Genomic DNA, 14,756 nt, shown 5'->3' on the forward strand with positions numbered 1-14,756 from the left:
AGACGACGCGCGCTATTCCCGCGCCATCTCATAGCCATCGTCGCAGCACCACGTTTTTTTTTTTCTTCTCACGCTTTCGCCATACCCTCCTCCGCCTTCCGCCTCATGGTTCCGCTACACCATCCTCCTCCGCTTTCCTCCTCGAGCCTCTTCGCTCTCGCCGCTTTTTTCATCCCCCACTGCGCGCCGAGTTCGCTCTATCTTTGGCTGTGCTCGTTGGCTGGGTTTCAAGCGACGCCCACAGGAACGGGCGTCTAAGAGCTGTGCTCTGAAATGGCGATGTGCTTTTCGTAGTTTATTTCTCGTCGACACGTGGTTGCGCCAAGATGCAGGGGCGCGTTCCAGATGTGTTGCATGATTTGGGCTCGACGCTCTCTTCTCAACTATGTCGTGTAGACTGTCTCCGAAGCTGGCCAGAATCGGAACACACACCCTGTGGGCGATGATGAGTCACAGTCCAACATATGAGCAGCTTTTGCAGCTCAAACACCCGGTTCACATCTGGAGAGCGTACTACGTCACTGCACGTTGGCGTTGGCGAGCCGCGCGCGTTATGCGGAAAGCACGGAGGTTTACGAAATCAGTCTTGACTGGTGGTTTACGTTCAGAGATTAGAGTACGTTTCTTGGAAAGAGAGAAAAAAAAAGACTGCTCATTTACGGAGAAAATGAAACCGCAACCCTTTCGTCCCGCTCCCGAAGCTTAAGTGCTTCACAAAGGCTTCCAGCGTGTGCTAAATAAAATAAAAGACAATAAATAAAAAGACGCCACGCCGATGACATCACCTCTACGTCACCGAATACGGGATATTCGGTGACGTCACCTCGCGTCACAGAATACGCGTCCTTTTCGGTGCACATAATGTTCGCATAAACTGTCGCCTTAAGCGTTCGCCTATTTTTAAATGTAAATCAGCTTTTCTTCTTTTTTACTTGCAATCGACTACACCCCACCATATTGTTCTACGAAATCACTGACGTCACTAGAAGTTGGGGTGGCCGTGTCACCATAACGTCGCCACTCGTCTCATTTTTCCGCCCTTGCAGCCATATCAAGCTTCCGCTCACCGTCAACGCTGTTCTATATTCGCGATACGGGACTCGCGTAATGCCGGCAACCCAGTGCCGCTGCAGTGGCCAGAGGCGGGTTACCGGCCGCCATTGCGGAGGATGGACACCGGTCGGCTCTGGCCGCCGATTCGGGTGCCCTACCGCGCGTCTCCGTTTTTCGCGCAGTTTCTGCAGCGTTCCTTTCTCGGCTACTGAACGTGCGCATCTACTGCTGCGAGCCGCCGTTGGAGCAGTACTTCCACGCGGCCGGTCCCTGTTTAACGAGCCGACTTCGCCCGCGAACTCGGTTGCTTCGTTGTCGTTCCGACTGTTCGATTCAAGGGCAGCGCTCCTTTGATTCACCAGTCCGTGCACTTGAAAGAATACTTACAGTGCGCTAATGGATAGTTGCTCATTTTTCGCGAGCATGAGCACAGTGTTGTGAGCCGCGTCACTCGCCCTCTATACAGGTACAGTGTCTCAGGTAACGTTAGCCAAAGTCTTCAAAGAAAAAAAAAACACGGTATGAGACACGATTTTAGACGTGCAATGTTCGGTTGCCTCACGTCCGGGGACTGAATGCCGTAGATTTTATAATTGAATCTTGCACCGTGTTCTTTCATTTTTTTTTTCTTCGAACAGGGGGACGTTAGCTGGGACACACTGCGTAGCCACGTATAGCGATAGTAACCACATTTTTTTCAGCCATGGGTGAGATGTCGCACAACGGTGGCAGCGACAAGCTTCCCTGATCGCGTGGATACCCTACAGTGTTTGCAAGGTCGTGCTTACGCAGTATATGCCGCGCTGCCTAATTTGCTTCGCTCTTTTTCGTGCGGGTAATTGCTTTGGTAGATTTTGACCTGGTAAGGCTCGACAAACAAGTTGTATCTCCTGCAATGGAGGCTTCTTTCCGCCGCCTATATCGCTTTGCAGTCAATGCCACCTTCGCCGTGAACGCGTGGGAGCACGAAGACATCTCTTCGATCTCCTGGCGGGGGAACCAAGCAGCGTTCGTAGTAAGGCCATGTTATTCGCCGAACACGCCACGTGTGTGTATGCGAGAATACCGTATATCATGCCCTATTAGACCTTAAAGCGGAAGGTGCGCTACCCACAAACATTCCACGCGCCCGCACGCGCGTCTATTCTTCACAAGGCGGGAACCGAATATGCACACAGAGTTGTCGATATTATGCAAATTGTCTATTACACAATTGCACGTTATCCTAGCTTAACTATGAATATATTCTCTATGGCCTTGCCAGTTCACCAAGCAATCTTTTTGCCCAACATTCTTTCTCTTCCCCCCATCTTTAACGTCTTCGTCGTCACGTTCTTCGGACTTAGTTGTGTTGCCCTTGAGCCCTTGTTCTTCGCTGTGGCCCCCTTCAACTGTTTGCTGTTCGCTGAACAAAGACAGCTCTTTACCCTATTCCGGTGCCACGCTCGAGACGCCTTTGGATTCGTAATGGAGTGCTATGTAGGTCACTTTGGTAGGATCGATTCGGGCCTATCCATTACACGCTTCTGGAAGAGAGAAAAAAAGTACAGCTCGAAGAGAACACTTGTTTTCCACTGTTCACGGTCGTCCCGTTAGTGCACCTCCACAACGAATGACCCTGGTTGTAGCAGCTAGGCGGGCATTCTGTACCGCGAACAAAAGACCGTCGCAGTTGTGTCTGCGGCGATAACAGAGGCAGGGCCGGAAACTCGATCACAAAAAAGAAGAAGAAAGAAGTACATAATTTATTCTCCGCACTGCACACCTTCTATATCGGGAAGGCTGCGCGTGGCAGTGTATAGCATTGCGCGTCTGCCGCACGCTCTAAATTTAGAAGCGCCATAAACCGGTGCGCGGTTTTTTTTTTTTGCGAGCCTCATTGGCGGGAAGAGCAGTGCGGATGTTTGATCTTGCTTTTGCCGCGTAACCCGGTGATCGAGAGAGCTGTAGGCGTTGCTAGGCGGGGTCGTCTCCTTCCCTCTATACGCGTCCTTTCCCCCCTTTTGGTTGTCTGCCGTTCCCTTCGTTTCAGTGTAGTCGGTTCCCGTCCATTACGCTTTCACTGGTGATCGCTAATGGGCTCATCGTGCTCGGTAAGGGCGGGGACTGCAGCCGGAATTCTCATTGTTCCGGGCTTTTGTTCCAGACTTTTGTTCGCACGGCGACCTGATCACGGCTGTCAAAAAAGTTTGTTCGAGACCGAGTGCACCGGATAGTCGGTCGCGCTAGTTGAGTCAGTTCTGGGTGTTAAAAAAAAATGTGTTGCTGATGGCTCTGGCTCGATAGAAATGGTGGGTGTGTGCTTGTGGCCATAGGGGCGATGTTGTAGCGATGCTTTTCCTTAAGCTGTCCCTTTTCACATTTATCGCGCTTGACAATGCCGGCCGCGAACGGTCGGTGATGTATAAGAATGGCACGTAGAATCTACCGGAAGGTATCGCTATAAAATTGCGTCCCCAGTAACCCATTAGATCGAGGTGAGCTTTTTGTTGGCACATCCATCCCGCTTCGCTTCGACACCACAGCGTTTGATGGTGATATATGGTGTTTTGTAGTGATGGACAAAGAGCACCACAAAACACGCACAGCCTTTAGCAGTTCCTCGCGACAGTGTACGCCGACAGGCTGCGAAGTTTGCGAAGAAACAACGGTTGGCCGCGGTGGCTGCATGTGTTGTCCCAATTGAACGACGAGAAGTATCTGGTTTCCTCGAAAAAAAAAATTGTCTTGTTGGCTAAAGAATAGCGCTTGTTGCCAGACTCACAAAACGTCGCAGGCTTAATCCGCTATCTTAAGGCTTAATCCGCTATCCGGAAACATTTTCCGCCAGTCCGTGCGGGTCGCCCTCGAGACCCTGTCGAGAGGTATCCGTGATTTGTGTTGCGGCCTTCTCGTAAAATGCCGATATTTTCTGTCGTGTGTATTGCATGCAAGAATTGGGTACTCCCTTCTTCTAAAGCTTTCCTTTGAGGCTGTGTTAGGAGCGTTGAATCTCCCTCGGTGTTTCTCTCTCTCTCAGTGGTTGATGGGATGATGATCTCTCGTGGTGATGATCTCTCGTGATGATGATCCCCAGGGTGTACACCGTGGCGCAGTAATGCTGTCGCTTCGCGAGTGTACACTCGACCCGACGTCGGTTAACCCTGCTGCGATTCTCTCCGTTCGTGCTTCCCAGCATTTAGAAATACAGAGAGCCGTCGACTCGGCGCGTCCTCGAACGCGTTCGTCTCGCGTGACCGTGTAGCCGCGCATTTCGCGGGTGTACGCTGGTCGAGCGACGGCTCGAATGCACGCAGACGATGTGACGTGGTACCCGGGGGCGCAATTCACTCGCCGCGCACTGCTGATCGGCCGGGTCTCAAGCCCGCGACCAGCTCTGGTCACGCTCACGTGGTCCCTCCACTTCGACCAATGAGGAAGCAGCGGAGGTTGGTTTACAAGGCGCGGCATGCAATGCCAAGCGCTTCGAGGAAAGCGCGCGCGTGCTCTGCCCCCGTGCTGCTATCTGATCGCACCGCGCGCACAGCTCCGGGCTTTCTCCGTATCGCGTTGCGGGCTTTCGAAACGGCGTCCCGGCGAGTCGATGAGAGTGCTTGCCCGCCCTGACAGCGCGTGTGCGCGCGGTTTGGTATGCACGCCGCAAACAAGACACGCGCGGGGCATGAACTTCATTGGGCCCTCTTCGCGAGCGCGATTGTGTTTGCCGTATAGCAATGCAGCCCTTACGTGACCGGGTTGGTGAAAATGCACGTGCGACAGCGGGCGCCCGCGCGCTCTTAAAATGGCGGCCGTCTCATGGAGCCACGGTCACTGCACCAACAGTGTTTTTCTCTGAGGTGATATCCGCGGCTGCTGTTACTGAACTCGGCTGTTGGAAGCAAATGATTCACTTCACACTTTTTCGTCAGCTGTTGGGCAGTTCTTGAACGAGCTCGCTGTTCATGTTTAAGACAAGCAGGTTTCCTTGGCTGCCTCGCCCGTTTTCGTGGTCGTCGGAGGTGGTTGTGCTCGTGCCTCCGATGCAAAAGCAGTCGATGCTAACGACGCGTCCACTCGCGCAACCTAGTTGTGGGGCACCTTCGTCGCCGAACGCCAACTATAGCTACTATAACCACAACACTTTAAGCCACTGCGACCATTGGACGCAGAGAAGAGTCATCTGTGGAGACTCTCTGTCTTTCCTTTTCCCTGTTCCTCTGCTTCACGCTCTTCTACTTTGTCCCTACAAAAACATGTATAGTAAAGCTAAGCGTCTACTTGCCCAAGAACAAGGACATTCGCGTATTTGGATATAATTGCTCTCTATAAAGAAGCCCTGGTGGTCAAAATTAATCGCCCACTACGGCGTGTCTCATAATCTCATCGTGGCTTTGGCACGTAAAAGCCCATATTTTATTTTTAACAAGGCTCTGTTAACACTTAACACAGGCGCGACGAGTTGCCGATGTATTAAGCGTGATTCTCCTTCTGTTTGCTTTACAATAACGCGCAGTTAATCGAGGTCCTGATGTTTGGAACAGCTCCTAAATATCAGAGGGAGGTCCGCGCTCTCTCACACACATGACACCGCGTGGGAGGGCACGGGGGCGGCCGACTGTAGGTCAAGCTTCGGAATAAAAAGATGATCGTGCTAAGCGTAGCCCGGGTCCATCGGGTCCGGGACCTAACGGGACATTAGTTTAAATATCGATATGCTATTGGCAGGGTGTCGGAACAGCACCGAAACTGAACCAAATGCCGGCTCGGAACCTTTTCAGCTGAAGCGGTACCGAACCGTTCTTTTTTTCCGCCATCTTGGAACCGATCACGGCCAAGGGTCGCTGTCGTTGAAGTTTTACAGCAGACGACACGTGTAACTCTTGCGTCAGTTCGACCCAATGCGCGGCGTGTTAACAGTCATGTGGCTCGCCACGGTGATGTCACTGGCTCGGTGAACTGCACGCGTGGTCGGCTCAACTGTGCGCAGGGTCTGCGCTCACTGTCTAGACAGACCGTCGCTGCACTGTGTCGTCGTGGATGGTGCTGTCTGGGCCCGGGGAACAGCTGCGTGCTCGGCAGCACTGGCGAATTGATTGCGCCGTCCTGTACGCGTGTTGTAGTTTGTGCTGTCATTTCGTTGACTGCTGTCACTTCTGCATCACGATTACGACGTCGCGGAAATTTTTTTTTTTTTCAGCGCAAAGCGCAGGCGGCGACAACTTAACGGAGTGAGAGGGAGAGCGGACTTCGTTTCGTGGTGCTCGTGTTGTTATTCGCGAATTGGTTGCGATTGCAGGCTCTCTGTCTGCGGCGTTTAAATGTCGTTGCGTTTAGTTTGCGAAGCACTTTGTTCGCGCACCTCTGAAGAAAGGCCGGATGGAACACGTAATGGGATGCGAGAAAAATGTCCGAAATGTCGACTGGCGCCGCTGAAGAACGTCACTGGTAGAAAATGAGCTCTCGAGAAGAAGTGGTCTCTGTTATTCCACCTTGTTATCCTGCTTAGTTTTTAGCTGTGAACATGCATGCACAAATAGCCCAGCAGTGTGTTTTACTAAAGATGTCACACGATCTTTACCAAGTTTTGTTCACTGTTCGCACGACGTACTTCTTATACAGCGAAACTGTTGTGGGATTTTAGAAGCGCTCGGGAACATTATATGTGTGTTTTAACGGTGCCCTGCAAGAAGTACATCACTCACTAAGCTTAAATTTAGAGGAAATGGGAAGAGGAAACGTTAGGGGGTTAAGTGAAAAACCATAAATCCTCGTTTTCTACCTCTCTAGATGTATTAATTATACGGAACCCTTGTAAATTTTCCCCACTGCCTTAGGAGACCCAAAATCTGCAGTAATTCTATATTGAGAGCGTATAGGAGTCATGTTATGCGTGATATAAAGTTTAAACTGTGCAGGTTATATGTAGCCTTTGCAATTTATTTCCGAGACAAGCGTGTTTTGTGAACCACGCAGGAAGTTTGCCCATTGTCCTGAACGAAGTGACGTGGCACAAAATTACAATTTCATAGGGGCCGTTCAGTGGGATATGTTTGGGCAAAGTTTCAAGAGCGCCAGTTGACTACGGGTTTTCTCAATTTTTTTTTTTTTTTTTTGGGGGGGGGGGGGCTAGTTAATCGATATATTTCCGAGCCTGCCGGAAGAACTGCACATGACACCGCGTTCACATTCTGTGGACGTAGAGACCGTGTTTGCGTAGACCTATGGGAAGTTTTATGTTTCTGGGCTTATGAGTTTCGCCAATAAATACTGAACCCTGTTTTCTTCATAATTTGATTCCTCATGCGAGGTTCATAGCAAGTTTCCCCCTCCGTGTACCGAACATGGCACCTTGTTCATATTTGTTGAATTTCGTATAGATTACAGCATTTCCGTAAATGATGCATACGAAAGCAGCGTTATAGGTGCGTTTTATGAATCAACGTGGAATTTAGTTCGCTGTCCTTGAAGAAATATACCTACTACTGAGATCAAGTTTAGGTAAAATGAGAAAAACACTGTCTGGTGGGTATTCAAGGTTAAACAGGCGTGGATAATTTACAGCCGTTAAAGAAATGTACTGCATAGCTTTGTACAGCCGTTATCCGCTTCGTTTACCAGTGTTCCTGGAACACGGCACGTCAGGCTGTGCTCGCATGTGTTAAAAAAAAAGAGGGGGGGGGGGGGCATGTTAAGTGTTATCGTGGACGAAACGTTAACGGTTCTGGCCTAGTTATGAGTTCTGCAAATAATTATTGAGCCCTCGCTCTTCTCCCATTTGGGTGCGTTACATAGGGCGCCCGCAAATTTCTTAGTGAGATGAACGAGGCAGTTCGTTTACATTTCGTACAAATAGGCGTCAGATTATGGGCGACGTGTAGGCACAGTTCGAAGTGTGTGGATGCATTGCTGCCTTTGTTTTAAATTACTTATGGAAACGCTCCAGAACGACATGAGTACGTTTTAAGAATCGCCGTAGAATTTAGCTAGCGGTTCTGGAAGAACAAGAGCCGGCGAAGTCATATTTGGTGATAATGGGCAACGGTTGTGGCTGATATGTTAAATGTGCGTAGGTGAAGCATAGGACTTTCGTTTTTCTGAATAGTGAGCTATGGTTCTGCAAAGTCACACAAACTTCGCTTTTTTTCTTTCCTTTTTTTTTGGCATCCTGAATTTTAAATTATTTTTGTGCAAATTATTCCTCGCATTCTCGCGATGGCTACGCACCTTACTTAAATTACTATACGTGTCTCGAGTGCTTTCACTACGTTTATTAACTGTAAACTTATTGATTGAGAAAGTATTAGTAAGGTTGTGTTAGTTATGACTGCTCACTTCAGCGAAATCATATTACGCGTTCTCTTATAAGTGTATGCGTTCCTTTACTTTTACAAACTTCCCACGCATTGAATGTTCACCTAAATTTTAGAGGGTTCTTTTTTTTTCTTTTACAATGCAATGTGGACAATGAGTGTGAGCAGCTTCAGCGAAGCACTTATAAAAGGTTCTTGTGTGTTGCGTATTTTTCTATATCGGATAGCTGCGGACTCCGCAGCTATACACTAGGGTGCCAGAATTCCTCGAACGAGCAAGAAATCACTAATTACATCTTCTATTAATACGAGCTGTTTAAAACTCGCAATAAATTAAGCGTGGCAACCTTGCGTAAGGTTTGTTTGTAAGGGCTCCTTTGCACATTACGAAAAAATCGCATTGGCAAAACGTTATTTCATAGCCTCAGAGGGCTCCACGAAGACCTCTGAATCTACAAATCGGACATACCTATATACAATAGTGCTTGACATAACATTTTTGGGGATATTTTTTGAGCTAATGCCCACGAAAACGGAAACTGTTCGCAGTATAGTTCAAGTCCAAGCGAAATCCGTTGTCTCTCAAAATGTACCGCCGGTCCTTGCGAGAAACCAGCGGCACCTGAATGTACTTATTTTTATTCGAACCCCAACAAATCGTTTCGCCAAGCTTCGGACCGGTTTCAACCATTATAGCTGAACCTTAACCGAACCGAAATTTGCGAACCCGAACCGAACCCGAAAAAAGTTTGGGTGCGACATCCTAGTTATTGGTGACGTTTGCTTTACGTCGCAACACGTGACCCTGCGTGCCTTCAGAAAGTACGCAGGTCTTTCCACATTATCTGAGGGGTGTCGGTTGCTTTCCTTTGCTTCCGTACTTTGCGCCGCTTTGCTTCTGATGGCCTGAATATTTTTTTTTTTTCTTTGTGGGGATCTGGCTGCATTTTCCTCAGCGTGACCTCGTCGCCTGCCGCGCAGAACGTAAATAGTCTTTGCCTTTCTGGAGCTGCTAGGCGTCACCTGTAGCAATTATTGTGTATATATATATATATATATATATATATATATATATATATATATATATATATATATATATCTTCGTGTGTAATGATAAAGTGACCGCCGTAGATAAAGGCAAGGTATGAAGCGATGCCGTAGTGGCAGCTACATTTAAATTCGAATCGTGTAGTGTAAGTCGCACTATGCAGGCTTGGCATTGGTCGCTTTCCTTTAAGGCACGGACACACATTGCAAAACGAGAGCCCAAAGCAACAAGGAGGTCTACGAGGCATGCCGTAGCAACGTACCCCGTATTAATTTCGACCGCCTTCGTTTTTTTTTTTTTTGTTTCCTGCACGTGCACCAAAGTCTAACGACGCGTGCGTTGTTTGTATTTTCCCCCGCCAAAATGGCGACGACCCGGGCGGGAATTGAACCGTCTACCTCGTCCTCAGCAGAGCGACTCCATATAGCGACGGAGCCACTGGTGCGGGATATTCATACGCTTTAGTTGGAGCGCGAACATTGACGCGTGCATTTCCGTTTTTCCGAGCCATTTTGAACGAGGAGGCGTCTCGTTCCGTGATTAATGACGGTGCATTTTGCCGGTCCTTCCCTGCGCAGATAATCTACGTGGTCCGGAATCCAAAAGACAACGCGGTGTCCTACTACCACCATCACAAGATGAGCACGTTCCTCGGCAACTTCAAGGGTTCCTGGGATGAGTTCCTCAACCACTACATGTCTGGACACGGTGAGAAAGAAGCCTCTCGCGTACAGCGCGCTGTCGCGGTGATGACCTCGCGTGCGACCCCGTGCGGTGAATCTTGTAAACATTTAGGGCCACACTGCAGCCTGTCAATTTAACCGCACGTATACTCATCATTTCTCACTTTCTCCTTTCGTGAGTTAGTTGGTTCGCTAGTTAGTTAGTTAGTTAGTTAGTTAGTTAGTTAGTTAGTTAGTTAGTTAGTTAGTTAGTTAGTTAGTTAGTTAGTTAGTTAGTTAGTTAGTTAGTTAGTTAGTTAGTTAGTTAGTAAGCGAGTGAAAGTGCGTGGGTACGGTGTCTTAAAAGCAGTTCGGCAGGTGTCGCTGTACTCATTACAGAAAGTGTTAAGCGTTATACGCCTCTCAACTTTGTACTTATGGGCAATCCACCGCGCATTGCAGTCAACGCGGCACGCTTCGAGTCGGGACAGACGGCAAGAGAGCATGCAGGCCGTAAATAGGTAGCCTCTGGAGGGACGCTCTGGCAGTAGGTTGGGTGAGACGGCACGGATGATGCAAGATGTAAAGACGGGTGGCGACGCCTCTCTCATCTTCCCGCACCAGTCTGCCTTGACGTCATGCGTTTCGACCGCATCATGCATGCGCCGGGTGAATTGATTGTTTATTGGCGAAGAAGGGCTGCATCGCATTGTGAGAGAACCAGACACTCGGCTTAGCAAGAAAGGTTGAGAACACTTTGGGCGCCAAAACTGTCAAAATAGGATAACGTACGTCACGCCGGTGTGCTAGATCTGAGGGCTTCGAGCGCGAAATTTCGGTTAGAGAGTGAAGTTCGCCGTTGAATTTGCTCCTCCAGAAATAAACTTTACTTTTGGTTCCGCCGAATGAACCTGAAACAAATTTGACAGAGCCTATTTTACCAGCCTAAACGGATCGACTTCAGTATTCGGGTAATCATGTTATTGGAGTGTGACCTGAAAATGTCTTCTACGTTTCATCTTCATCACTCGCAACGTCCGTTCACCAAAAGTACTCGAGATTTGTATCTACTGGATCAGTGCGACCTTGGAGCCATTGCGACGGTACCCCGTGGTAGGGGCCGTATGGACGGCTATATATAGGGCGTACCTCTTACGTTAACGAAGCTGTTCAACGAAAAACAATTATTAAGAAAAGGACAGCATGCAAAATAATATTTCAAGACGTACGGCTTATCTCACGCCGTGTTCTTTTAATCTTTCTTTTTTTTTTCGTTGAATAGCTTTGCTGCCGTTGGCCGGTACACACGCCATATAGACGAACACGGCTAACGCGCATGTACGCAAAGCGATTATCGAACGTGGATGCTTCCTTCGCTTCGTCGAGCGCGCTCACGCGCGCTTCCGTTTCTCGGGTGCGTAATGTTCCGGGGCAGCTTTCGAAAATTTTGCACGCTATAGCATATCGATACCAATGTCCGTTTTCGCATTCGCTCACACAGAGTGGGCTCGAGGGGCCTTTCCGGTTGCGTTTCCACGGCGAACGCCTGCACGTCTCGACAGACGACGGTGACGTTTGTTTCGGGACGGCGCATTTCCATTATGCTCTTTTGTCCGCCGCGGTATCGACGTCGGGCCGACCGATTTCTCGTCGGCCAGCCCTCTTCGGGCCCGGGTCGATCGGGCAAGCGGCCGTACTTGACCTTGTTTCGTTTTTTTCCGGTTATGTCTGCGGACGCGCAGTGTCGTGAGTTATTCAAACGCGCCGCTCTCATTGGAATGACGGCGGTTGTGCGCGCGCGGGGGTTTTGCATCGCGAGCGGCGAGTTGCGTTTTGCCCGAGTGGCAGCGGGGCGAGGTCGATGCACGTGCTCCCATTTGTAGGCGCGTGATTGACTGTTTCGACGCTTTGTTCCAACGAGCAAGCTGAATAAAGTATGTGTGTATGGGCGGTTTTTTGTTTTCTCTATCTCCCTCTCTCTCTGCCCGAGGCGGCGCTATTATTTTTCCCCTGTCGCTGCGCGCGTCTTTTCCACTATAGCATTTGCGACTTGGAGCATCACAAAGCAGCACTGCCGACTGCAAATATTTAAGCGCTGTGCTACCATGATGGAAATGTATTATAACGATGGTCGTATGTCAGGGCTAATGACGACGTATCACGTATACATATATAGTGCTATAATACGTCTGCTCCAACTGCTTCGAATGTTTGCTCTGCGAGCGAATGCAGCAACGTGCGGCTCGTTCTTCGTTCCCACTTGATTCGATTTCTGTGTCTATACATTGCGAAATTCGGTGCAGTTCGTTTCGTTGAACTTTCGTCGTGACACTGCTTGCTTAGTTGTCGTACGGGCCGAGAGGCTTCTGCACGAGCGTTTGCGCTTAGATATAAACACTTATGGCAGTTGTGCGTCATAGCTGCCTTCATCTGGCGGTGCAGCACTCGTACGGCGAGCGTACACACAATGAAAGAGACGTGTAAATGAAAAAAAAAGCGCAATACATTACGCCACACTAGCGCTGGCTACAGCCACGTTAATAACACCTGTGGTGCGTTTGTTTTCGTCTAGTCTCGGGGAGATTGCGTCTTTTGTTGCATATAGCAGTTATTCAGACACTGAAGGCGCGTTCGCGCCGTCGGCATAGTCGTGTGTTCCCTATAGATGGCTCGCAATGACGTCATCGTAGCTGCCATGCTGGTGCACCGGCAGAGTGAGAAGCTGGGTCCGTGACGCGACGTGAAAACTATCAGTAGACGGCGCATGCGCTCCGCGCTCGCGTAGGCATTGGAGGGTCCCCGGAGCCGTGGAGCGCGTTTGGCCGCAAAAACGACGAAGCGACGTCGACGTGGCGTCAAAGTTCCGCCCAGCTTGCCCGGTTAGCCGATCGAGGTATGGGGCAGACGGGGCATGGGGGCCTCATCCGCTGCTGGCACGAGCTGTGTGCGCACACACGCAAACGAGCACGCTAACGTTGCTGCTGGGCAGCTGCCGTGTGCGCACTGCTGCGGAGCGGGACGCGTGGTAAACGCGCCAAGCTGTCCGACGTCTCGATGCAGGCGCCGGCAAACGCGGTCTGATCTCGCGCATCGTTCGAAGTGCGGCGCCACCGGCGGCGCTCTTCGTTACGCCAGCGATGCGAGACCTTCATGGCGCTGCTCCTTGTGCCGAGCAGGAGTTGCCCCGTGTGTGACAATGGAAGCGCGTGCGGCGCTCCGCGATTGGAGGGCACGCCGTTGTGCCATCGGCGTGCAGCCGTCTTGTCGCAGTTGTCACGCGCGCGCTTACGTGCCATTGCGCTCGCCTTACACGGACACGTCGTGCCGACATGCCGGACACGCACTGCGCGAGCCAAAACGAGCTTGCGGTGTCCAGCTGCCAGCAAAATGATTCGCGTAACGTCGATTCCCCCCGGCGCGCGGGATTGATCCGAGGGCTAATTACACTTTGGCTATTTTGGCCTGTTTCTCGTGGCGCTCGGAGTTTCGCCGCCGAACGCCGACCGTTCCAGTTCTTTTAAACGCACGTGTTGTCGTGCCACAACTTGGGGGCCGCCTGGAGGTTTCGATGAAAGAGAGAGAGGGAGTGATTGTGATGGGGAAGGGGCGCTGTAGTATCTGCAACCCCTTAGGGAAACATGGCTCAGCGCCAGATGTTTAAATTTACTGTGGTGGAGCGCCCAGGAAGCACAGCTTTCCCCAAGTGTTCTGCTGCTCGTTTACGTTGACACTCGTGGCAGATGATTTCTGTTGTGTGCTTTTCAACCACGTCCCTTATCCCATTAGTTCGGCTTTCAGGTCTAGTTCAAGAGACATTCCGCTTGGAATCGGATGTAAGGGTGTCGCGTTAAAAGGGAATAGGATAAACTTTTTTTTTTACCCAATATGCTGCAGAAGAAACGCGTATTTCAACTGCGCTGGTTTGGGAGTAGTACATCTAACCAACTAGTCCAGCATTATCATTTACTCGCGTCTTCTTGGAAATTGCGTGCGTCTTGGCGGAAAAACCAGCGCCGCCGGGGCAGGATCGAGTGTGTCCGGTCGGTCAAATATGAAGAGGGACCGCTTGCACAACGTCGTACGGCGCAGAGAACGCTCTACCTCATGTCCTTTCGGTTGAGCTGTCTTAAGCACTTAAATGCCTCTCCAAAGCGAGATTGTTACCGCACATGACCACCTCCAATAAACTTCTTTTCGCTTTGCGTCACGTAAGTTTTTTTTTTTTTTCCCTTCTGCGGTCCACATCGGCCTGAACTATATCTTTCATCGGTGTTGCTGCCAATAGCAGACATCAGAAACTGTGTAGCTCTGTATTGACGCCTTTGGTAAGAAATAAGAAATTTCTTTAGCCTGACAAGAGCCACTGCGTCTCCCGAGCACCATTAAGCCATGATGACATAAAAGATGCCGGACATAAAAAAAAAATCGTCATCGGAAGCCTTCATGGAGGTGGTGAAATTAGTAATGCTACCTTGCGTCTCCGGAAACCGAAACTGCTTTGCAGTGTTTTTTAGTGAGTTCGGCAAATCATTCCTCCATGGGTTTTGGGGCTGCTCAAGTTGCCTTCGCGCCACTTTTTACCCAAAACTTCACTATAGCATTCTTTCTATGGGAAATAAAGTAATTCATGTCGGTTACTAGTATCTGACGACCCGATATCTTCCTTACTGCTATCATGTCAAACGATATTTCTATTCAGCGGTG

General features: G+C 49.9%; 1 protein-coding gene across 4 annotated transcripts in view; it reads left to right on the forward strand.

Moving 5' to 3' along the window:
• The window catches only part of LOC139048040 (sulfotransferase 1B1-like), a 362,107-nt gene that overhangs the window by 342,770 nt on the left and 4,581 nt on the right, over nucleotides 1-14,756 (forward strand). For all 4 annotated transcript variants that reach the window (XM_070522422.1, XM_070522423.1, XM_070522421.1 and 1 more), the window contains exon 4: nucleotides 9,969-10,098. In XM_070522422.1, coding sequence (XP_070378523.1) covers nucleotides 9,969-10,098 — 130 coding nt within the window. The remainder of the gene's footprint in view (nucleotides 1-9,968; nucleotides 10,099-14,756) is intronic.

The sequence above is a fragment of the Dermacentor albipictus genome, chromosome 7 (genome assembly GCF_038994185.2).
Source record: "Dermacentor albipictus isolate Rhodes 1998 colony chromosome 7, USDA_Dalb.pri_finalv2, whole genome shotgun sequence".
Taxonomy (NCBI): Eukaryota; Metazoa; Arthropoda; class Arachnida; order Ixodida; family Ixodidae; genus Dermacentor; species Dermacentor albipictus.